This window comes from Vigna radiata, chromosome 3 (genome assembly GCF_000741045.1).
Source record: "Vigna radiata var. radiata cultivar VC1973A chromosome 3, Vradiata_ver6, whole genome shotgun sequence".
NCBI lineage: Eukaryota > Viridiplantae > Streptophyta > Magnoliopsida > Fabales > Fabaceae > Vigna > Vigna radiata.
Window position 1 is genome coordinate 7,254,256 of NC_028353.1, and position 24,353 is coordinate 7,278,608.

The window sequence follows — 24,353 nt, forward strand, 5'->3', positions numbered from 1 at the left end:
ACCTTCTTTAATTTTTCTAATTTTTTTGAGAATTCGTTGATTATTTTATAGATTACACACTAAAAATAATAATTAATTCTAGTGACAAAAAACAAATATGTTTGGAGACGAATTTTTTAATCATAGACCAATAATTAATTTTTTAATAGTGTTGGTAGTTAATGTTAGTAACAATTTAGATAACAAATCATAATAAAAATTACTTTAGTTATCAATTTAGAAATTAATTATAAATTTTTTATTTAAAGTAGAAAATATTCTAGTTATTAATAATTTTTAGTTTATAAATTAATATTTAAATTAGTTATTATATCTACTAATTATTTTTAGTCACTAAAATTGATTATATTTATGAATTTTCTTGTAATGAGAGGACATATTAATCTAATGGATAATAAAATATATTTGATCAATAAAATAAAAAAATTTAAGTTAACTCTGTGCTTAAGTTGGAATGTTTTGCATGCAAATGTTTAGTGTTTTATGTGATACTATTAATGTAAAGATGATGAATATTTATTAATCCATAATCATAGTATCATTTAAGCTTTTCTATGGAGTAAATTGGGGAGCTTGAGATAGAACAGATAAAACTTAAGGAAAGTTAATTAAGTTTTTATATTTTTATTCAAGTAGTTGTTATTTTCAAATGAAATATTCCGCATAATAAATGAAGAGAAAACTTAGTTTGAATCACTTGATATATTTAAAAAAAAAATTAAGTCATTAGGCAAACATAATTCTTGTTGGACGAAATTCAATTAATTAAAAAATTTAAAAACTTTGATCGTGCAAGTAAACTCTCACTCAACGTATTTTTGCAAATATTCCCGTGGTTAGTCATTATGCAAACAAAGTTTTTGCTAAGCAACTAAAAATTCATTCACCGTACTAATGCCTTTGGTTGGACAAGTAGAATGATGATTGAACAAAATGTAACATGTGCTTAATTTATAGGACCAGCTAAGTTAGATAAATGGAAAATCACATAAATTCATTTATTTTATCTGGATAAAATTTAATTTGAAAATCACATAAATCCACTTCAGTTGACCATACATGACTATTCATTATCATTTCAGTAATGTTATTTTGTCACACGCTTAATTTAACGTTAAATCCTTAATTGAGCAAATTTTTCATATTTAAAGACTTAATTAAGACATTTTAAAAAATGAGACCTAATTCAAAAAATCCTACATAAATAAGATGTTTTAAATGATTAATTTTTTTTTTAAATATAAAGGATAATTTTGAAATTTTATGAAAATGTGGAGGTGTAGGAAGAAATGTGGGTGGTGTAGGGAGTAACCTCATTACAGAGCCCAACAAAAAGAACCCAACGGAATCAGTGTCTCATCTCATCCAAACACCAGCGCCAATAACCACTCTGCACTGATGTACGCGCCCTTCCCTTCTCTATCCAGTCACTCTGTGGCCATGAATAGCTTAACGGCGAGTTTCACAGCTCGGATATGCGTCACGCGCCGCGACCTACTCCATGTGCGACGCCGTTCCACATTCAGCCGCGTCGCCATCAAACTCACACATCCAAGAATCGTTTGCATGGCGGTAAGTCACTAAAATAATTGAAATACAACCACTTGCCGAATCGACTATGTATTTTTTTCTTATTACCGTTGGACTGCAGGAACCTTATCTGATAACGAAGTTAGATTCTGCGGAGAAAACCTGGAAAGAATTATCGGTATGTATGACACTACGCGCCATTATGCTTCCATTTTCTACTATGGATTTGGTGTCATAGATGAAATTTCAGGTCAAGCTTGCTGATCCAGACATTGTGTCTGATCCAAAGGAGTATCAGAAGCTAGCACAATCAGTGGCAGAGCTTGACGAGGTGCTACAATTTATATTACCATTCTCATATGCATGGAAATTAAACCTTACGTGTTGACGAAACTGTGTAATGTTAATTGTTGTGCAGGTTGTGTCCGTCTATAGGAAATTTAAGGACTGTGAGAAGCTTCTAGAAGAAACCAAAGGTTTGTTGAACTTTTCTGTCTTTGGTTAGGTACTTGAAGTTGAAGGCTGAATGATATCGATTTTTGTTTTCTTTTTGAACTATTGTTGTTTAGCTTTAGCGAAGGATGCTGGAAATGATGAGGATATGGTGGAGATGATATCTTATGAAATCGAATCGCTGTCCAAGCAACTCGCTGAGCTTGAGGACCGGCTTAAGGTTTGTTTTTAACATTGTAATTGCATTGGAAGCTGCAATTTTTTACAAGTCATATTCTGTCGTGCTTTTGACTTGTGTTTTAATGTCCAAAATCCGAATTACTAAATTCTAAGTCTGTTTTATATGTTCATTTGTGAAATTTTCTTCTAGTAATGTATTGTCTTGGGAAATACAACATTTTCACTTGAAAGTTTGTTTTTGTTTGCTTCTTCTAGTTCAATTCCAATGCAGTAACAATCATCAATCCAAAACGTTGAATCAGTTAAAATTTCAAAACAATTGGAGGAATTGTGACTTTCTTTCATCACTCCCATAATATGTACTCTCTTTTGTTACTGGGTATCGTGACTCGTGAGTTTTCATTCCTTGTTTTTGAAAACAGCTAGGAATCTCCTCTTAATATTTCTCATTATTTGTAACCAGTTTTGCCGCTGTCTTGAGTTTTGAAACTTCTTAATTTTGTCCTACATAATGACAGGTGCTACTGCTTCCCAGTGATCCTCTGGATGCTAGAAACATAATGATTGAAGGTACAAACTCTCTTTCTTTATATTGTTGTAGCTCAATGATTTTACTTTATGGCTTAGTTGAGTGTTTCATGCATCATGGGAGAGACTTGTGCCATAGGACGTAAAGATTACTTATAATCTTTCTGAATGATGTTTGCATTTTAATAATAGGAAACATAGAAATATTATTAAGAAATTTATTAACTTGATAAAGGAGAGGCCGTGTCATCATATGTGCATATATAACTGGATTAACACAATTACTTTTGCTATTGTTTTTCAATTTTTCTATACGAGGAGTGTTATTCGTTTATTTAATTTATATGCGTAACATAGTGCCTAATTTTGGCTTCTCCCATCATGTACACTGTAGTTGCACTCCACAATTCTGGATAGCGAAGCTTAACATATCAATACATTGTTTCTTCATGTACTTTTCTAGCTTTAAGGATTTTTTTTATCTTCATTCACTTCTGCAGTACGAGCAGGAACTGGTGGTGACGAGGCTGGAATTTGGGCTGGTGATCTTGTAGGTACATGGTTACATTTGTCCTTTCCGAGTTTAATCCATGTGGAATGCTTAAAGTGTGGACAAATGACAAATCTATTATTGGACAATTTCTGAATTGTTTAACTGTCACTGCTACTTTTTTTTATTATTGTGGTTCAAATGAAGGAACCATTAACGTGAAGTTCAATTATAAGCATATTTTGATGGTGTTTTGTGTTGAATCAGGTTCGAATGTATGAAAGATATAGTGAAAGGAATTCTTGGAAATATTCTCTCGTCTCAAGCTCTGCGGTATTCCTCATAAAAACTCAAACAGAAACACTTTCTCATTGCTTATGCAATTTGTCTAATTTTTTTGCGATTTTTTAGGCAGAAAAAGGAGGATACAAAACTTATGTAATGGAGATAAAAGGAAATCGTGTTTACAGTAAATTGAAATATGAATCTGGCGTTCACCGAGTTCAACGTGTTCCTCTAACAGAAGCACAGGGCCGGGTACATACTTCTACTGCAACAGTGGCTATCATGCCAGAGGTGGAGTACATATTTATGGCTTTTAGCAATAAATTATTCACGTATAGGTTTGAAAGCAATCAAAACATTTTCTAAAGTCCCTTTGCATTTGGACTATTTCTAATTTGACATTTTATTCCAAAAGTTACTACTTCTGTAAAGCGGTCTATCTTGATCATACAAGTATCGAGATCAAGTATAAAGTTTGTGTGTGTGTGTATAGATATTGAGATAGATATAGTTTGTCGGAATTTATTATCTATATTGCTGAAAGTAGCTTTAATTTTGTAATTAGAGGTTGATGCTGTACAGAATTTTTTTTCTCTAAATTCTTATGTTCTTTAATCAGTTTAACTTTTAGCATTATAATTCAGTAAGCATATGCATGCCTTCTCTTTTTTTAAGATTTAAAAACAATATCTACATCTATTGACCTGGAATATTTACTTAGGCTGATGAAGTTGAAGTCGTAATTGACCCCAAAGATATTGAACTGACTACTGCACGTTCTGGGGGTGCTGGAGGTAAATATCTAGGACCATGAGACCTTTTCAGTCAAGTAATCAATCTTTATATTCCTGGGAGCAAGAAATAAAGTCCTCCATGAATTCTCATGCAAATATATGTTGCAGGTCAGAACGTAAACAAGGTTGAAACAGCCATTGATCTCTTCCATAAACCAACGGGAATCCGCATCTTTTGTACCGAAGAAAGAACACAACTTAAAAACAAGAATCGTGCATTTCAGTTGCTCCGAGCAAAACTGTAAGCATCGACATTGTCATTAGCCTTTTGGTTTCTTGCCAACTTCAGAAGTCTGGTTTTAGAATAGAGTCGTGTTTATATCTGAAATTTCTTCCACCTTTATTCCCCTTTTCCTCCTATATACATGTTTACATGATAAAATATCTCAATCTTTCTGTTCAATTATTCTTGAGGAACTAAAGGATATTATTATCAAGAAGCCAAAAACTGACCAACTACTCGAGTTGACTTGTGTAATTTTTTAAAGTGTTCTCTTTAGCCTATTTATTTTGGCATGTTACTTGTAAAATGATACAATACCCTTTAACAGATATGAGATCAAGGTAAGGGAACAGCAAGAGTCATTACGAAACCAAAGGAAATCACAGGTATGCTCCTTCTTGTGCTGATATTTGAAATACTAGTGGGATATTGATTGAATTAAATTTTATATGGTGTACTTGCTATACGGGTGAGCAAACTGTTGTTGAGTTAATTTCTTTTGCCTGCTATCTCCGATTACAGGTCGGTACAGGTGCCCGAGCAGAAAAAATTCGGACATACAATTATAAGGTACTCTATGCTGCGGTCTAAATATATTTTAACAGAGCTATACTCACTTATTAGTCTCTCCAATCACCTTCCGAAATTTAATGAATTTCTATTCCTTATAATTTTATTCATGGCAATTTTTCCTTTTTTAAATTGTTAGTTGAACAGTGCTGATACTTTTTGTTAGAAAAATAGAAGACATGTGAGAAACGTGACATAATAAACAATAAGTTATTTTGAAGATCTTTTATAATCAATCATATTCATTGAGTGAAGTGAATAAGATTCAGCGAACTAGAATGATGCAGTTCTTGATAGAATAGAGGTAGAATATAGCTGTGTTGTTAAATTTTTATTTTGTCTTTAGGAAACTAAGGTTGCCTAGCCAATCTTTGACACTTAAAAGTTTTCCTATCAGGACAACAGGGTTACTGACCACAGATTGAAGACAAACTACGAGCTCACATCTTTTCTTGATGGTGACATAGAAGATGCTGTTCAGGTATATTGCCTAACACATGGAATGGACTTTTTCTTGTGTTTCCCAGTGTCTTGCTGTGTAGAAAATGTGCTTAGAAAGTGGTGTATGTGGGGTACATGTGCACTTTGTTGAGGTGGCTTATACTTGTTTAGGTACCCGGGGAGATATAGCAACACACTTGCTATTAATGCTTAAAATTCATTTAAAACTACGAGAGGAGAAGTCATTAAATAAAAAGTAGGACCCGTAAAATTGTGTAATTTTCGATAGATTTCAACTATAGTAGAAACTGTATTCAAAAGAGTGTGACAGACAAGTGTATGTTATTAGTATTCCTCCTCTTGGTATGATTTGATTACGCAGGTTTGTATTAAGATGAAAAATAGTGAAAACATAATTGACAAACCGTAAAGAAGGATAAACAGTATACTGATAAAAAGTTGCACTGTTTACTACATTAAAAGGATATACCACGCTACGCACTTTGCCATTTATGAGTTAATGTGATTTAGTGAATAAAATTGCTTTGCATATAACAGAGCCCTGCTTTCTTTAAACCCTTTCTTGTTGCAGTCTTGCGCTACAATGGAGCAAAAGGAGCTTCTGGAAGAACTTGCTGAATCTGTAGGAGCTACGGCTGGCTGATCATCTTGCCCAAGTTATTTGAAAATTTTGCTGTAGTACTTTTCACAATGGACGATCTATCGTATTGTTGTTTCCCTGAATGTGTCCATCATGCTAAGTTGGAGTATACGTATCGAATTGCTTCAATGTGCAGTGAATAGGGAGCACTTTTACATGTAACATTTAATTATATGTAGGTTTTTGCGGACATTCAATCCTATAGTTATGAGTAAAGATCTGTTTGATAATGTACGGTTGAAACTTGGAAATAGTAAAATATATATATATATATATATATATATATATATATATATATATATATATATATATATATATGTGTGTGTGTGTGTGTGTTAACGTTGAAGCAGCTTTGAAAAACAACACGGTTTTTTAGGGTTCCATTTCTGATAATAAAATAAAAAAGAGTAGTATTAGACAGCCTTTTTGGATAATCACTAAGAAATCATTAGTTTTTGTTTTATTTTATTTCGAATAATATGTTTATTTTTATTGTTAGTAGAAAATGAAGAACTTATTTCAGGAAAGAAAACACTGCGATTTAAGAAAGTGAAAAATCGTAAAAACTAGTAGAAGATAATCAAAAGAGAGGTTTTTCTGTATTATAGAAAAGAAAGTGAAAAAGAAAGGAAAAATTTGAAAATGATAAATATAATAATCTAAAAAGTTACAAAATGATATATTTATCACATGATAAATTATTTTTAATAATTATCATTTTACTATATCATATTAATTATATTATTTGTAATTAACTACGTTATATATATTACTATATTTATTGTAGTTTGTCTGTGTAGAAAAGAATATTTTATCTGCATTACTCTCTTATTTCTTTCTTATTCCATTGGAGAATCAAAATAAATAATCGACGTTTCTCTTTCCTTCCATTTCTGCTCGCATCATTAAAAACAAACACGAGAGGGAACCATCAATCAGGAAAACAAACACATCTTAAATATTCAAGTATTACACGTAAGATATTGATTTTTATAAGACAGCCTATTAAAGTCAAATTTCAATTCTATTTTGTTAACGTTGTATTTTTTTACATCATTGTTTAAATCTTACAAATTTAAATACTACTCTATTTACAGTCAATAATAATTTCTTAAATTTATGACCGCGAAGCATGTGGACCAACAAAATCAGGTTGAAGCGGTGACAAGGAAGAGCTACACATGGCAACTCACCTCCAAGTCTCTCTACAATATGCAATTTCCATTCACCAGATAGGCAAAAACATTACTACTGTTGTTCTTTGGTTCATTCATACATAGCATTCATTCTCACAATACTTTCTATGCTTCACCGCATGACCCATTCCTCTTCTCCCTCTCTTCTCCTCCTACCACGTCTTCTCTCTCACCAACCCTTCCTTTCTTCAAATTTCAAATTCCCTTTCCCACTCTCACCAAAACGTCTCACTCTCAACCTCATCCCCATGGCTTCCTATCATTCCCTCCACAACCACACAAACCGACTCGCTTCCGAACAGAGTCCTTACCTTCTCCAACACGCACACAACCCTGTAACTTTTCACCCTTCTCCTCTTCTTTCCAACGCAATTGCTTCCTTTCCACTATTATATAATTATAATTATTTACTTATTTATCTGTAATTCACCGTTCAAGGTTGATTGGTATCCGTGGGGCGAAGAAGCCTTCGCCGAAGCGCGCAGGCGCGACGTGCCTATCTTCTTATCTAGTAATTCTCTCCTTTTGTCTATTCTGTTTTTCCTTTTGCCAATTTCGTTTGCGTAATTGATTGCGAAGCTTTGCCTGTGCTGTTCTTGACGGCGATTCCGTTCGAAGTTGGCTACAGCACTTGTCACTGGTATGTGCGCTCGCGCGTTTGTGTGTGACTCACGATTCCTGTTCTTTATCCCATGTTTGAACGTTTTCGGAATCTGAAGTCTTTATTTGTAAGGTGTCACGTTATGGAGGTCGAGTCTTTCGAAGACGCAGCGGTTGCCAAGTTGTTGAACGATTGGTTTGTTAGCATTAAGGTCGTTTAAATTTTCCTTTTATTTTAGTTTCTCGAAAGGTTCTCTCTGTTTTCACTCTATGTTGCTTCACAGGTTGTTATGTTTTGTTTTGTCTTTCTTTAATGTCTTAATACTGCAGGTGGATCGAGAGGAACGACCGGATGTTGATAAGGTATAGAATATTGATACGTTAGCTTTTCATTTAATTATATATTTGGAAGCATGGCAGCTACGAGTACCTGCCAGGATATTATATCCAAAATGGTGTTTAAGAATTTCTAAAATTCCTTTAGAATTTGAATGGTTTGAGACGCTGATGGAGAGAAGTTGAGGTTTTCACCAGGTAACAAGGCTTACTAAAGGATTTTTTTGTCTTCAGGTATACATGACGTATGTACAGGCTTTGTACGGTGGAGGAGGTTGGCCTCTGAGTGTGTTTCTTTCCCCCGACTTGAAGCCTTTAATGGGTGGAACTTACTTCCCCCCTGATGATAAGTACGGGCGACCTGGATTTAAGACTATACTAAGGTGAGAGACATTGCAAATGTTAACTAGAATTTTCAACCTGCTTGGGCACTTCTCTGAGTAAATTTGACGGATGACATTAAAAAATATTTGAGTATAAAACTTCAGGTCAATTGTTAAAATTTGTATTCTGGTTTTTGAGGCTCTTATTCGTATACTCTCTTCTGTTCGCTTTCTCCAGAAAGGTAAAACAGGCTTGGGATAGTAAGAGGGATATGCTGATTAAGAGTGGAGCATTTGCAATAGAGCAGCTTTCTGAGGCAATGTCTGCTAGTGCAGATACTGATAAACTGCCCGATGGGGTTCCGGCTGATGCATTACGTCTGTGCTCAGAGCAGGTGAGGCTTTGAGCATATGCTTTTGTCTACCATTTCAATTTTATCTGGAAACCTTCCCCTTCCCCTCCATTTCTTAGACATGTCTAGAGGGGAGAAAAGGAAAATGGGAAAAGAAAATAGAACTTTCTTATACACAGTATTGTTGTCATCTGTGCTATTTCTGTATGAAAATGGAGAGATTATTAAAAACATGGCAATCTTCTTTTCTCACTCACAGAATGAATTTTGAGGCTGATAGCAGACAGAATAGTAAGATTTTTATATTGTAATGACGAATATCAGAGATATTCTTCTCTGTTTTTTTAATACTGTGAGAATGATATTATCCGCATGTATTTGTTGGATGTTTTGTTTTAAATCCTTAATTTATGCCGAGTGTTTCAAATGTTAAATATCATTCAATCTACTGTTTCTTTGTAGCTCTCTGGGTCCTATGATCCAAAGTTTGGTGGGTTTGGATCTGCACCAAAGTTTCCTAGACCAGTTGAGATAAACTTGATGCTATATCACTCCAAAAAGTTGGAGGAGGCAGGAAAGTTGGATGGAGCTAATGGAAGTCAGAAAATGGTTTTCTTTAGCTTGCAATGCATGGCAAAAGGCGGGATTCATGATCATATTGGAGGTGGCTTTCACAGATACAGCGTGGATGAGTGCTGGCACGGTAAGTTTACCTTGGACTTTGAGTAAATATTGTACATGTATTTATGAGCTATTCCTGTACAATTTGATTGGGCCATTTTAATTAGGATGTTCTGTTATATATATCCAATGCCCCTTGATTTGAAATCTTATGATTATATTGTTGAGCTGTTCATATCTTTGCAGTTCCACATTTTGAGAAGATGCTATATGATCAAGGGCAGCTTGCTAATGTTTATCTAGATGCGTTTTCTATCACTAAAGATAACTTCTATTCATATATATCACGGGGTATCCTTGACTATTTAAAGAGAGATATGATTGGTCCAGAGGGTGAAATCTTTTCAGCAGAGGATGCTGACAGTGCAGAGACTGAAGGAGCTGCAAGAAAAAAGGAAGGAGCCTTTTACATATGGGAAAGCAAAGAGGTCTTTCATCCATGTCCTGTTTGACTTTCCTTATATTTCTTTAGGAATAATTACTTTGTAGGTTCCTGAAAATATACAAGTCTTTATTTTGGTACCCCAAAAATAAATCTGTTCGATCAATTCATTAAAAACTTTATATATTTTAATTGGGTCCATTTAGGTTAGGAACCAGAATCAAGTATTCAGAAAACTGATTGTATTAGTCACTAATTAAATCCATGCGAAGGAGAAGTAATAGACAGAAGGAGAGGAATGCGCTCCTCAGAGAAGAAAATGTTTGTTCAATATCACGTCTAAAGAGTAATAACCATAGCCGACTATCTTCTCATCACTCATCCCTATGTCCCCTTCCTATCTTGGAATCTATATTATGCATAACTAGTTCTGTCAAATTGACAAACACTAAACTTTGTTCCCCACTTTTTGCTTTCTCTCATAACCTTCCAAATCATGGCGCCCTCTTTAGGTCCAAATCCAGCATCTGGCCTTTCAAAACCATTCAGAACTGTCTGTGCTCGGCTGACATAAAAGGACTTGACATGGCCTTCAAGTTGCCCACAGGACACAATAACCCACTGATGTGACAGTAAGATGGAAATCTTTAAGGAGTCAATTTAAATAATTTATTTATGTTATGGGAATTAGTAACTGTATTTTTCAAGAGCAAAATGTGTTCATCATCACTGATAATTTGCTAAGATAAGCGGATTTCATCCTTCTCTAACTACTTGAATTCATCCCTCTCGGTAAGTGAAGCTCCCTCCACCCGCCGCCCTCTCTATCCGCTAACTTCGGTACCCGGGGCATTTCCCTCACATGCTGAATAAAGCTCCTCTCTTTTATGACATTTCTAAAGAGATTTCCCCAGAAAAACTACAGCCAAAACGACTTCCTTTATTTCTAGTTTTCCCTATCAAGTTGAAGAAGATTTGTCCCAAGTCGGTAGTGTTTTCTTCATCATAATAAGGAAAAGGATAAAAAACTTTCAATGTTTATGAAACATCAGGCACAGCTGGTAGTTCAATCGTGTGGGTTAATAACTGTATTTTTCAATAGTAAAATGTGTTAATCTTTGCTAAGGACATTCTAACTACAAAAGTCGTTCAGGAAATATTTGCTTAAACTCGTGAGTTACGATATTCCTTTAAATTTTGACATATATTTAATATCTTTTTTTTTTTCATTGAGTGGTTTGATATTTATTGCACACCCTGGGGATAATGTTTTCTTTATTGTTTTTTGTTCTTGTAGATTTCTATATTGTACATCCAAATAAAAATAGAATATTTCTAGCTGAGAATAATTAGGTATCAGATATCAGTGTCCCGATTTCCTCGTGTAATTCTCCATCCTATCTACGGGTCCGTGACAATTTTTAGTCAAATTGTTGTAATTACTGATTGGTTGGTGTATTATTTTTGGAGGTGACTTCCGTCTTGGTTTGTTGTATCTAGGTTCAAGACATACTTGGAGAGCATGCTGCTCTTTTTGAGGAGCACTATTACATAAAGCAATCTGGTAACTGTGATCTGTCTGAAATGAGTGATCCTCACAATGAATTCAAAGAAAAGAATGTCCTAATTGAGAGAAAGGAACCTTCAGAACTGGCATCAAAATATGGCATGTCAGTTGAGACGTATCAAGAAATTCTTGGAGAATGTAGGCGTAAGTTGTTTGAAGCAAGGTCAAGGCGTCCAAAGCCACATTTGGACGACAAGGTATATCCTTGAATAATTTAGGATTCACCTATTATGATATATACATCAACATTTATGTGAACTCTCAAGGGTTCCTATGCTCTTAGGTTATTGTATCTTGGAATGGATTGGCAGTCTCTTCTTTTGCCAGGTCTTCTAAGATTCTCAAGGGCGAAGTGGAAGGGTCCAAATTCTACTTTCCTGTTGTTGGCACTGAGGTAAGTTTCCCTCTTACTAATATAGCATTGATGATGAATGGCTACCGATATTTAAAAAGATGAGAAAGTCCTACTTTATAAATGATGTCTGTGGAAGATATCCGTAAATTATCATATAGATATATAATTTTAAACTGTGGATCACAATTAAGGCTTTGGATAATAAGTAGTTTCTGAATTAGAGGACATTGACTGTTTAAGTTATGAAGGACTAGTGAGTAAAGTTGTTGGAGGAACACAGCCAACTTGATTTTTCCTTTTGTCTTTAACTTTCTCCTCCTTTTGATTATGTATATTTCAGCCAAAGGAGTACTTGAAAATTGCAGAAAAAGCAGCATTTTTTATTAGGAAGCATCTTTATGATGTGGAGACTCGCAGGCTATACCATAGTTTCAGACGTTCTCCATCTAAAGCTCCTGGTTTCTTGGATGACTATGCTTTTCTGATTTCAGGATTGCTGGATCTGTATGAGTTTGGTGGTGGAATTAGCTGGCTTCTATGGGCCATTGAATTGCAGGAAACCCAGGTAATATTGATTGTCTGGACACCATAGAAATTTTATTTCTTGTATACCAAGCATTGAATTGCTAATGATAGTTGTTGCTTGTAGGATTCTTTGTTTCTTGATAAGGCTGGAGGTGGATATTTCAATAATACAGGAGAAGATTCTTCAGTTCTCCTCCGTGTGAAGGAAGATCATGATGGGGCAGAACCATCTGGAAACTCGGTTTCTGCTATAAACCTTATAAGATTGGCATCCGTGGTTTCTGGAAGTATGGCTGAGAATTATAAGCGAAATGCAGAACATCTATTGGTGCGTAACACCCTTCCGCCCTTTTCCTCCTAAAAATCGCTTCTTCTCATATATGTGCTAACAATGGTGGGATGGGATTATTTGAGGTCTGTTTCTAGATCACTGGGTCAGTTGCAACTGACCAGAATTCTCTTGAAATGGCAATGCAGGCAGTTTTTGAGAAAAGATTGAAAGATATGGCTATGGCAGTGCCTCTAATGTGCTGTGCAGCAGACATGTTGCGCGTACCTTCTCGGAAACAAGTTGTCGTGGTTGGTGGAAGGACGTCTGAAGAATTTGAAAACATGCTTGCGGCAGCTCATGCATTATATGACCCCAACAGAACAGTAAGTACAGTTACTCCTTATATCTTTACGTCTCATTCTGATTGTCGTCAATAACATTAGTGCTTGTGTTGATCACAGGTTATTCATATAGACCCCAGCAACAAAGAAGAGATGGAATTTTGGGAAGTAAATAACAACAATGTCTCTCTCATGGCAAAAAATAACTATGACGTCAACAAGGTTATAGCTCTTGTTTGCCAAAACTTCACCTGTAGCCCCCCCTTGACTGATCCTTCTTCACTTGAAGCTGTACTCTCCAAAAAACCTTCCTCTTAGTTCACATAAACTAGTTGTTGTGATTTGGGTAAGATCGTCAGTGAAAGCTCCCTCTTGGATCCCCTTTTCATATACAGAACTAGTTGGTTCTGACTTCTCTGTCAAATAAAGGTAGGTAATATTCTCCGTTGAGTTCAGGGATTGATGCATGATTGGTTGTAACCCTTTTCGTTTGCCTGTGTTAAGGGGCCTCAATTTTTGCTCAAATTTGACATGGAATGATGGAAGTTTGTTTATGTAAATAAGGGTTGAAATAATTATCGAAAGCTGGGGTCTGTCCATATATGTGTACTTTTTTCTTCTCATATAGGCACAATAAAGTCACAGTGCTACGGCTAAATCCTTCATGTCTTGTTCGTGTCATGTCATAGTAAGCTCAAAAACCTTTCCGATCTGAGTGTAAACAGTGATATGTGACACTTCCTTCTTGTTAGTAACACCGCATGATGACAAGAATTTAGCTTTGAAATAAGGCATAATCTTGTGGATTGGAGTTTTGAAATATATTAAATTTGAATCGATTTTATTTTAAATCGTTTACTTTTTTAACGTTTATAATTTATATTTAAGTTTTCTTTTGTTTGGGCAATATTTTAAATATGTTCAAATATAAAAAATAGCTTATATTAGAGATTGAAAATAATGACAATCAATTTTAATTTTAAAGAAATCCTTGCTGCTAAAAATTAATTAAATAATGTTAATTTGATATTGTTGCAATGTTACTCAGTTTGATTAAATAGATAATGTTGTGACCAAAGTCGAATAAATGAAATATCAAATGAGGTTGAGTCAATGATATATTAGCTCCAGTCTTGAATTTAATAAAGAAAAGAGTATGAAGTATTTTGAATTTTAATTTTATAAAGTAAATTTTGAAATTGTCTAATTTTAAACAATTAAATTACTTTATTAATTACCACGTTATTTTTTATATAACTAATAAAATTATTATTCTATTATTATAAAAATAAATAAAAATAATTTTTATAACTTTATTGTATAAATTTTCAATCTTTTTAAAATTCTTTATCTAAAACTTTTTTATTAAGTTTTTCAAACTCTTGAAAATAATTATTCTCCAATATTTGTTCTTCTAAACACAGTAAAAACTTATTACTCTACCAATTATTATTTTCATCCTACTCTTATCTATTCAAAGAAAGAATGATTTGAAAATAAGGAATCAAAGTTGATTTTGAAATATAATATAAAAGTAGTATTCATATTTTGAATTGTTCTTTTGAATCAATTATTATTACGAAATGTAATACCTTCAAGAAAACTTATTGTTATCAGTCATATTTTACTAAGTGTAGTAGTTCATCGAAAACTTTGTTGATACATTAACAACAACAAAAACCACAACACTTTTATGTAAATATAATTGTGATTTAAGTACTTAGTTTTATATAAAATAAATGAAGCTTATTCAGTGTTTAAAATTCGAAAATTTCTCAATAACGACGGGTTTGAAGTTTCATTGATTAAAACATTCAAGCACATCCTAATTTCTCGGTCGTTTGAAGTATTTTTAAGCACAATATAGCAGTTATGATGCGAGTAGAAGAATAACACAAGAACTTCAAAAACTAGTGAATCTTAATACGAAAAACAGTAAACACTGACAAAACATATAGTTTAAAGTATACAAGATAAAATGTTCTCGAACAAACAAAACTTACAAAAAAAAGTTTAGAAAGATACTCCTCGTAACTACTTTTGCAGAGAAAAATTTTCGGGTACAGTCAAAGATTCATCAAAAATACTCACTTCTTGGATTTCTTTGGCGCTCTGCATAAAAGATATACAAGAAGTAAGCCAAAGTTCATCAAGAACTAAAAACTATATATATGGCAATAAGCAAAAACAGTAAGACTCACTGTGCAGGTTGGGGTGCTGGGGCACTGGGTGCTGTAGATGCCTTATCAACGGGACCCTAGACATTTAACAATGAAAAAGTGTCAAAATCTTCATTTTCAACTTCAGTGAACACGCTAATGGTGCAGCAAATCGCTTATTTTAATAAAAAAACACAAGTGTACATATATTCCAAGACACTGAAACTCACTTGGGCTAAGCGCTCCTCCCTCCGTGCAATTTTCCGTTCCCTGCTAGCCTTGTTCTTTGCACGCTTAGCCTCAAACTGATCAGACAAAGTCTTCTCTCTGGCCTTCTCAGCCTTAGATTTGTGAATACTCTCCATCAAAACCCTCTTGTTCTTGAAAACATTACCTTTGACACGCATGTACATATCATGGTACATGTGTTTGTCAATTTTCTTTGACTCTCTGTACTTGCGAAGCAACCGTCTGAGCACACGCATCCTTCTCATCCAGAGTATCTTGGTGGGAAGCCTTGCCTCCCTTGTACCCTTACGCTTACCTAATAGTATTCACATAAACATTATAAGAAGCCACTGACACTCTTCCAACCCCCTCTGCAGAGGACAGAAGAGTAACTCCTATGCCACCCAACAATAATTAGAATAAAATAAATATCTGACTTCCTTCACAAATTAACAAGCAAATTCGTCATTCCCCAAATTACCAAATTAGAAAAATCCTGTCAGTTGGCGATGACCAGTGACAAGAAGACCATAACCATACGTTCTATATAAAACATGTCCAACAGCCTGAAATTTCGTTTTCTACAGATAAAGTTTTCAATAAACCCTTGTATATAAATGTACTTCCCAAGTTAATGTATAAATTAAAATCATCTTTCGTAAAAAAAACAAACTAATAACAATCAGTTCATTCATTTTATCTTCTAGTTTTATTCTCCTGTATGTAGCTGTTAATTCTTGCTCGTTTGTAATTTATTTTACATTAAGCAAGTTACTGGGAATAATTACCATATCCAGAATGACGGCCCTTCCTCTTTGCCTCCTTCATCCTACGAGCACGTGATCGGGAGTGAATCTTGGTTGGCTTCCTAATGATAAACCCATCCTTTACTAACTTCCTGATGTTTTGCCCTGCAAAGTGAAACCTACCATATTAAGTAAAAAAAATACGTGTTCATATTAGAAACATTTGATTCAGCCCACACGATGAAACAACTTAAGGATCTTGAAAAAATCATAGCAGATGTTCTTGATTCAGCCCACACGATTTAACCCCTTACGCACACTATTTAACTTAAGAAAAGTTCAAATACCGATTACATATAGAAAAATGCATACACTCTACGAGAAATCTAATACTGCAAACGACAATAAACTTCAGATCGAATGATAAGTCCTCCATTTTCAACGCTTAGATAAGAAAATAAATAATAATAATAACTGAAGACAATAATACTGATAAATAAGGCGAAGATATATGGTGATAAAGGGAAAGGGTGAGCATAATTACGAGAATTGGCCATGGAGATTTCGTTGACTTCATTGGGGTCAAGCCACACCTTTCCTCTTCCGCACTTGAGCACGCTGGCCGCAAGCCGCTTCTGCAGTTTCAGCGAAACCATGTTTCCCCTCCTCTGATGCTGCAACGGGGAGAACCAAACCCTAATTTCGTTTTTTCATTGTGAGTATATATAAATACAATGTATAAAGCCCAAATTATCAAGATTGGGCTGAGCCTAATCAGGCCCAGTCCATTTGTTGTCTGTAGACTGTCATATTGGCCCAACACTTTAGCTTGTTAACCTAAGCTTGTGTGTACAAAATTAGTGTTTCTGTAATTTTGTTATATGTATTTTATTTTATTTATGCTTGTATATAATATTTGTTCTTAGGTCTTATAATGTAATATAACTATAGGCCATGATATACCTAGTTACAGGATTAAATTGAGTACGAAATCATAACTTCATGATTCTTTTTTCAATCTTGCAATTCAATAAAATAATATCTATAATAAAATTATAAAAAATATTTCTTTTTTATAATTTTTTATTAATACTTTTTTTTTAAGAATTAAAAATATTATATAATTTAGTAATACTTTTACTGGATACACATGAGCGAATATATATTTACAGTAGTAATTTTATAAGTGAAAATACATATGTTGGTTATCTTCAATAATTCAAAGTTATGTTTGTTAAAATTAATTCAGTGTAATATCAGTGAGTGCACAAACAGAGAATGAGAAGAAAGAATTGGTGGAAGCAGAAGAAAGAAAGACAGGAATGAGAAGTAAAGGTTTTTGATTGAAAATGGTGGAAAGAAGAAGAAAGCCTCTGATACTGTGTTCCACCAAACATGTCATCAATTCAACTGCTCCAACCGCCAATCTCTTCCACCATGGTTCTTCTCCCTCCTTCTTCCGTTTTCCTGTCGGAATTCTCCGATTCTCCGACCTCACAAATCTCTCTGTCGACCACTCTTCCCTGCTTGCTCTATCCACCCCTCTTCTCAAAACCCTCTCCATCACTTCAGGCTCACCGGTAATTCAAACCCCTTTAACTCAACTTCCCTTTTTTTCAATTCTAGATTATTAAGTTACAATTTTTATCAGGTTCTTGTCAAGAATGTTGGCACCAACACACAGAAAATTGCAGTGGCTGTTGCTTTGGATCCACCAGGCACCACGGCTAACACGGACTCTCAGTCTTCTAGTCCTTCTTCTTCTTCTCCTCCTCGAATAATGCTTCTTTTTCCTTCTTGTCATTTCCCTTTTAATGGTTCTGTGTCAGATGATCAAATAGCCTATGTATCGCCTCTTTTAGCCTTTAACCTTAACTTGCATGTGGCGTGCTTAAAATCCATTCTTCGCCACGGGCAAGAGGCTCTGGCTTCTTATTTCGGACCTCCAGATAAAAGGGGTAATGAGGATACTGCTAAAATAAATGTGGATTCTGTCATCAACGTAGAATTGGAACCACTTGCTATGCCTCCAAAGTTTGCCTCTCTTCTGAGGGTTTCTTTTGTGAAGATACCAGAATGTGGCATCCTTGAATCTATTAGAGCAAGTTCACCTTTTGAGGCAGAAGAGCGGCAAGACATGATCGACTTGTCACTGCAAAAGTACTTTGAAGTCGACAGGTACTTGTCCAAGGGAGATGTTTTTGGGATTAACATAAGTTGGAATTGCAATTCCCCCATTTGCGTTCCTTGTAACCAAAGATCATTGAATCAAAACGACAACCTTATCTGTTTCAAGGTACTGTGAACTCTACCATGCTTTTGTTAAACCTTGAGAAACATGTCAGGTTGGTTGCTAGAGTGTAACTCGTGTCTTCAGGTTGTTGGTATGGAACCATCAGATGAACAGTTTTTTCGTGTCAATAACACCTTAACTGCTCTTGTGCTGGTAGGGAGTTCTCCATCCGCACTCCCTCCAGATTTGTTAATTGGTGAACCTGAAGGACCGGTGCCTTTGCGAGGGGACACTGTGAAGATCTTGGCTTCGATACTCACACCAACTTTCTGTCCATCAGTGCTTTCTTCCAAGTTTAGGGTGTCTGTTCTATTGTATGGTTTGGCAGGTATGTCCTATGTTCCGATGCTTTGTTCTGTAAGGAATCAGTATTTTTCTCATTGATATTTCAAATTATTTTGTGTTTTGGATCATCATTTGACATCCTCAATTTTTGTTCATTTAAATTGTCAACTGGTAGTTTTGGAATGCATCGGCCATGCATGTTGTTTTCCCTAAATAACGTAATTATGCAGGTTGTGGGAAAAGGACTGTTGTTAGATATGTTGCTTGTCGACTTGGCTTGCATGTGGTGGAATATAACTGTCATGATCTTATGGTGTCTGATAGAACATCTGTTGCTCTGGCACAAGCTTTCAAGACAGCTCGAAGGTTATATTTTGAATACTAGCAATGATAAGAAAATATATTGCGGCAGAAACTTTGGTCCTGCTTATTTTTGTTTTGGTGATGATAAAATTGCATACTTTTCCATGGGGACAGAAAGAGAAGGTTCCATTAATTTATCCACCTGATTTTTTCTTCGTAGTGGTTTTTCTCCCTACCTAACAGTTATTAGATAAAGCTTTCCTTTGGCTCTTCACCTTCTCACCGATCATGTCAGGCACTGAGAAGTTTACTGTTCTGGATATGATTTCTCTCTAAGCTTCTAGTCTGGACTTACCGGATGATAATATTACAGGTACTCGCCAGCAATACTTCTTCTTCGTCATTTTGATGTATTTCGAGAATCACAATCGCCTGAGGGTTCACCATATGATCAAAGAGGAAATACGTCTGAAGTTGCTTCAGTTATTAGGAAATTCACTGAGCCCGTCAGTGAACAACATGATAGTAATTCCGTGGGGAAATCAAACGTTGAATCTGTAAGATCTAACTTTGAACTCTGCTGTTGACATCATTGTTCTTTGCACTTCAACCTTTTCTGTCAATCAATTTTCCTGCACATGGCATATACTGTGTCTTGTACTGTTGCCAGTCAGATGAAAAAGTAAATGAAAATAACATCAAAACAAATGGAGAAATAATCACTTTTTTTACGGAGCTTGTGACAAAGAAAAGCAATAATTTCCTGAAATATAAGTGATACCAAACATGTTGTCTTATATTACAGCACTCTTACATCTATTATAAATTAGCTGTCATAGGGTAAATCCAAATCAGGGCCAGAAAAAACCTCAGAAACCAAAGTTGTCTTTTACTTTTTACTAGAATCTTGAATTTCGAAGAAATTTACTTTTACAGCATGTTGGTGAAGGTGGAGACGAGTGCTGAAAAGGCAAGTGGACATCAGGTCCTATTGATTGCTGCTGCTGACAGTTCAGAAGGTCTTCCATCAACTATCAGACGCTGTTTTAGCCACGAAATAAGCACGGGGCCTTTGACTGAAGAGCAAAGAGCTGAAATGCTATTACAGTCATTGCAAAGTTTTTCTGAACTCTTCTCTAATGTAAGGGTTTTTGGAACGGAGCTTCATGTTGTGTTTGTGTCTACTTTTAATTATCTTTTCTTTAGAACAAAACTTAGATCAAATTCTTTATTTACATGCCATCAAGTTCGCAAGTTAAATGACAACATATGTGTGTTACTTTTGAATTTAAACAACATATATTGAGAATATACATTGTCGTTTCATTGTTTGATTTGAGAATTTGATGGAAAAGGTCTTATAGCAACTTGATATTATGTTTTTTCATTTGTTGGGTTAATTAATTGACTAGTGACGAAACCAGTCATGACATTTCTCTCAATATATTTCAGAACACCGGAAAAAAAAAAACTGACTTAAAACTTAATTGTAAAAGAAAACAATATCAGTAAAGAACTTCCTTTAAAGTTGAGAATGGGAGAAAGATGGTGCCATGAGATCAATTTGAAATTCGGATTTACTTCTCAATTCTCAGCCAAAAATATTAAGGAAAGTGAAAAAAAACAGAGATACCAAATGTTGAAACATGCTTTTTATAATAATGTAGATTATACATCCAAATTTGTTCAAATTATTAAGAAATGCTATAATCTTTGTTCCTGAATACCTGATTAGATCATTGCCGAGGTGTGTTAGAGTTGACTGATTACATTGTGGCCTCTTGCAGACTGATTCAGAAGCTTTAGTAAAAGAAATAGTTGGACAGACATCTGGTTACATGCCCAGGGACATTCGTGCTTTAATTGCTGATGCCGGTGCCAACTTATTTCCGAGAAATAATGCTAAAGTAGACAAAGACGTGTCTGATGATGTAGATAGTTTATTTAATTCCAAGATGGCAGAGGACACCAATCTCGGGAAAGTTTCACATCAGATTCCTGGGAAAGAAGACTTGTTGAATGCTTTGGAGCGATCAAAGAAAAGAAATGCGTCAGCATTGGGTACTCCAAAGGTAAATTTAGTGATTGGGCTTTCATGTGGTTTTCTTGTCTGTATTTAAGCAGAACAATTTTCTGTGGTACTGATGCCAACTAATGTATATCTAAGAAAACATGTGTTCTGGGGAAAAAATGTTCCTCAATGCACATTTTGAAGTGTGGAATTTTCTTTTGCAGGTTCCAAACGTGAAATGGGAAGATGTTGGTGGGCTTGAAGATGTCAAAAAATCAATTCTGGATACTGTTCAGGTATGCTTCTTGTATGATATAACTATATTGATTGTTACTTCCCCTACAAATGTCCCTCTTTTATGAGTTAGTTTGGATAAATTTATGAAGAACAACTTTTAGAAGGAGTATGGTGGTAAAATGATAAAACCTCTCCTACAAGTTAAAATCAACTTGTTCACCTCTACTTTTAAGCTCTCTCATCTAGCTTCTCCAAAGATTTAGGTCATTAAGTTGATTTTAGCTAACGAGACAAGTTGTATTCATGTTACCACCTTATTTTTTACTGTCCAGTATGTGTTCTCTAATAAGTTTACATTCTTGTTCACTGTATCGGAGACAATACTGTTGCAATAACTTGAAAATATATTTGGTGTAAAAAGAAGCTTTTGGTTATCTATCCTCAACACATTAGAAGATACATTAGGTTGTCATTTATCGTAAGTTGACTCAGTTAAATTACATTTTAATTTTAAGATTGGTATAAGAATAAAAGTAAAAAGAAAAGTGCTTTTGTAGAGTCAAAAGTGAAAATTTGACAAGTTCTCTTGCATGCTCAACTGGGGAAGCTATTAAGCCTTCTCCTAAACAGCGATTGGATAGGCTCTGTGAACTGGAAAATTTGACCCTTCGGAACATAAAAGGTCATGGAGTTTTCCCCAGCATTAATGCTGACTCTTTTTATTGAATGGCAAATAAATGGGCTTCACTTTCAGTCAATTTTTTCCTTTTGAGAAAATTCTTGTTGGTGATCACGATGTTAAGAATTCGAGAAGTAACAATACAAACCCACAATGAAGAAAGAACACAAACAACTTGAGAAAAGAATTCTCTTTATTTTGGACAAGTCTGTTGAACAACCATAGAACTTAAGGTTAGCAGAAAACAAATGTGAAAGATTCACTTAGAGAATTACAGTAGGCACTCTAAGGATTACAAACTTCCCGTAAGTCAGTTACACAGGTACCCGTGTATGCACATGTGGCTGAACGAGATAGCTAAAAGAAAATAATTCCTACTTTGAAAACACTGTTTATTGTCTATTATTGATGAATGTCTAATTCATTCCGACTTTCGTGTTGTAGTTACCTCTCTTGCATAAAGATCTATTTTCATCTGGATTACGCAAGCGATCCGGTGTTCTTTTGTACGGTCCCCCTGGAACTGGCAAAGTAAGTTGTAATGTAATTCTAAATGGCAATTCATTACCTCGGTCCTCTTCTTTTTAGTTACAAAAGATTGCTAACACCGCTGCCTTGCTCTTTTATCTAACAACAGACATTATTGGCAAAAGCTGTTGCTACAGAATGTTCCTTAAATTTTCTTAGTGTGAAAGGTCCTGAACTGATCAACATGTACATTGGAGAGTCTGAAAAGAATGTTCGAGACATTTTCCAGAAGGTATGGTGCTATTTCAGGGTAGTTTATCAAAAATAGTTTCTCAATTTGAATTATGTCCGAGTAAGTATACTGTGTCTCTTTACTGTCAACCAGGCGGTTCTCTGAACAAAATTTGATAAATTGAAGTTCAAAATGTTCACAGGCCAGATCTGCACGTCCATGTGTCATCTTCTTTGATGAGCTTGATTCACTTGCACCAGCTCGGGGTGCTTCTGGAGATTCTGGGGGTGTTATGGACAGAGTGGTTTCTCAGGTGATTTCATATTCTGAGCAAGACCATGATGTTTGCAGTTTTCTTCCCTAGGTTTCCTAATGTAATACATTCCCCTTGTTATTAGATGCTTGCAGAGATTGACGGCTTAAGTGATTCAACACAGGTTTTTTTATCTGCTTGAATATTTATTCTTAGCTAAATATTATTATCTTATTATATTCTAACGTGTGTGTCTCTGTCCTGGGCTCTTAATAGGATCTGTTTATTATAGGTGCAAGTAATAGACCAGATTTGATAGACCCAGCCCTTCTGCGCCCTGGTCGATTTGATAAACTACTGTACGTTGGAGTTAACTCTGATGCATCTTACAGGGAACGGTAATCGGCCTACTTTTCCTGCTCTTTGTTCTTGTGAAATATCTCATACATGCTATTGTGAACCTCTTATCCCATCTTTCCTAGAGTGCTGAAAGCTCTTACCCGAAAGTTCAAATTGCATGAAGATGTCTCACTTTACTCCATTGCAAAAAAATGTCCACCAAACTTCACTGGTGCAGACATGTATGCCTTGTGTGCAGATGCTTGGTTCCATGCTGCAAAGAGAAAAGTAAGTTTGACCAGGATCACAGGACCTGCTATTACATTGCATGAAATTTGCTTGATACTAGATCAGTTAAGGATTCTAATATAGTGGAGTATCCATTTATAGAGGAAATTGCAGCCTGTATTTACTGTCACAAGCAAAATGCCAGCAACTAAGATTTCAGAAACTTATACAAAACTACACATAAACTATTATGTGATTAAAAGGGTACTTAATTTCATTGCTTTCTTCTAGGTTTTGAGTGCAAATCCAGAGTCATCCAGCAAAGATAATGAAGCAGATTCTGTTGTTGTTCAGTATGATGACTTTGTCCAGGTAACTTTCTATTATGTTGAAAAATCTGGTTATTTGTGGTTCAAACTGATAAAACTAGTAGAGTTACCAACTTATCTATGAATTGTTTTCCCTGCTGTTTATGTGTATATGTGTATCTATTTATTGGAGTGGCATTTTCAGGTCTTAGAAGAGCTGTCACCTTCCCTCTCAATAGCTGAGCTTAAGAAGTACGAACAACTGAGAGATCAGTTTGAAGGCAGCTCTAGATGAATTTGGTTACCATGTTGTTTCTGCTGCTATCCATTATTAGGCTTCCAGTACAGAGTATTACTACCTGTATATTAGCTGGCCAAGCACAGACCTAGCTCATTCCTCTATCATTTCTTTAAAATAATGATGATACATCATATATGTTTTAATTTAACAATATAATTTTATTAAAATTCTTCTTCTATTGGTTCCCATCATTCACGT

The 24,353-nt window shown here is 34.9% G+C and overlaps 4 protein-coding genes across 8 annotated transcripts; 3 read left to right on the forward strand and 1 right to left on the reverse strand.

The window, feature by feature from the left end:
• The first annotated feature begins 1,354 nt into the window (after positions 1-1,354).
• On the forward strand, positions 1,355-6,389 carry LOC106756780 (peptide chain release factor APG3, chloroplastic). Its single transcript, XM_014639359.2, has 15 exons — positions 1,355-1,572; positions 1,652-1,708; positions 1,781-1,861; positions 1,949-2,006; positions 2,100-2,203; positions 2,682-2,733; positions 3,192-3,241; positions 3,449-3,514; positions 3,593-3,757; positions 4,188-4,260; positions 4,369-4,501; positions 4,812-4,869; positions 5,006-5,053; positions 5,451-5,534; positions 6,087-6,389. The coding sequence occupies exons 1-15, from the start codon at positions 1,399-1,401 to the stop codon at positions 6,156-6,158; spliced, it is 1,275 nt and encodes a 424-aa protein (XP_014494845.1). The 5' UTR covers positions 1,355-1,398; the 3' UTR covers positions 6,159-6,389.
• Positions 6,390-7,343: 954 nt separating this feature from the next.
• Positions 7,344-13,922, forward strand: LOC106757751 (spermatogenesis-associated protein 20). Of its 2 annotated transcripts, none has more exons than XM_014640531.2 (15): positions 7,344-7,686; positions 7,790-7,862; positions 7,931-7,991; positions 8,085-8,163; positions 8,282-8,314; positions 8,522-8,670; positions 8,849-9,005; positions 9,426-9,666; positions 9,831-10,072; positions 11,527-11,790; positions 11,877-11,987; positions 12,289-12,513; positions 12,598-12,801; positions 12,951-13,127; positions 13,206-13,922. In XM_014640531.2, the coding sequence occupies exons 1-15, from the start codon at positions 7,459-7,461 to the stop codon at positions 13,401-13,403; spliced, it is 2,442 nt and encodes an 813-aa protein (XP_014496017.1). In that variant the 5' UTR covers positions 7,344-7,458; the 3' UTR covers positions 13,404-13,922. The 2 variants fall into 2 exon arrangements, with proteins under 2 accessions (XP_014496017.1, XP_014496018.1); XM_014640532.2 differs by having other exon boundaries at positions 7,970-7,991.
• A 1,065-nt stretch (positions 13,923-14,987) lies between these two features.
• On the reverse strand, positions 14,988-16,932 carry LOC106757076 (60S ribosomal protein L19-1). Of its 2 annotated transcripts, none has more exons than XM_022779321.1 (5): positions 16,763-16,932; positions 16,261-16,383; positions 15,475-15,788; positions 15,283-15,342; positions 14,988-15,241 (listed from the first exon to the last, which is right to left on the reverse strand). In XM_022779321.1, exons 1-4 carry the CDS (start codon positions 16,872-16,874, stop codon positions 15,283-15,285), a joined length of 609 nt encoding a protein of 202 aa, XP_022635042.1. In that variant the 5' UTR covers positions 16,875-16,932; the 3' UTR covers positions 14,988-15,241. The 2 variants fall into 2 exon arrangements, with proteins under 2 accessions (XP_022635042.1, XP_014495147.1); XM_014639661.2 differs by having other exon boundaries at positions 14,988-15,197; positions 15,287-15,342; positions 16,763-16,931.
• A 531-nt stretch (positions 16,933-17,463) lies between these two features.
• LOC106757877 (peroxisome biogenesis protein 6) lies at positions 17,464-24,346 on the forward strand. Of its 3 annotated transcripts, XM_014640713.2 has the most exons (16): positions 17,466-17,798; positions 17,870-18,514; positions 18,596-18,839; positions 19,027-19,162; positions 19,473-19,656; positions 20,049-20,240; positions 20,887-21,171; positions 21,335-21,406; positions 22,471-22,557; positions 22,664-22,786; positions 22,929-23,039; positions 23,125-23,163; positions 23,256-23,377; positions 23,462-23,606; positions 23,838-23,918; positions 24,060-24,346. In XM_014640713.2, the coding sequence occupies exons 1-16, from the start codon at positions 17,568-17,570 to the stop codon at positions 24,147-24,149; spliced, it is 2,787 nt and encodes a 928-aa protein (XP_014496199.1). In that variant the 5' UTR covers positions 17,466-17,567; the 3' UTR covers positions 24,150-24,346. The 3 variants fall into 3 exon arrangements, 2 of the variants coding, with proteins under 2 accessions (XP_014496200.1, XP_014496199.1); XR_002667368.1 differs by lacking the exons at positions 23,838-23,918; positions 24,060-24,346 and having other exon boundaries at positions 17,464-17,798; positions 23,272-23,377; positions 23,462-23,604; XM_014640714.2 differs by lacking the exons at positions 23,838-23,918; positions 24,060-24,346 and having other exon boundaries at positions 17,464-17,798; positions 23,272-23,600.
• Positions 24,347-24,353: the final 7 nt, after the last annotated feature.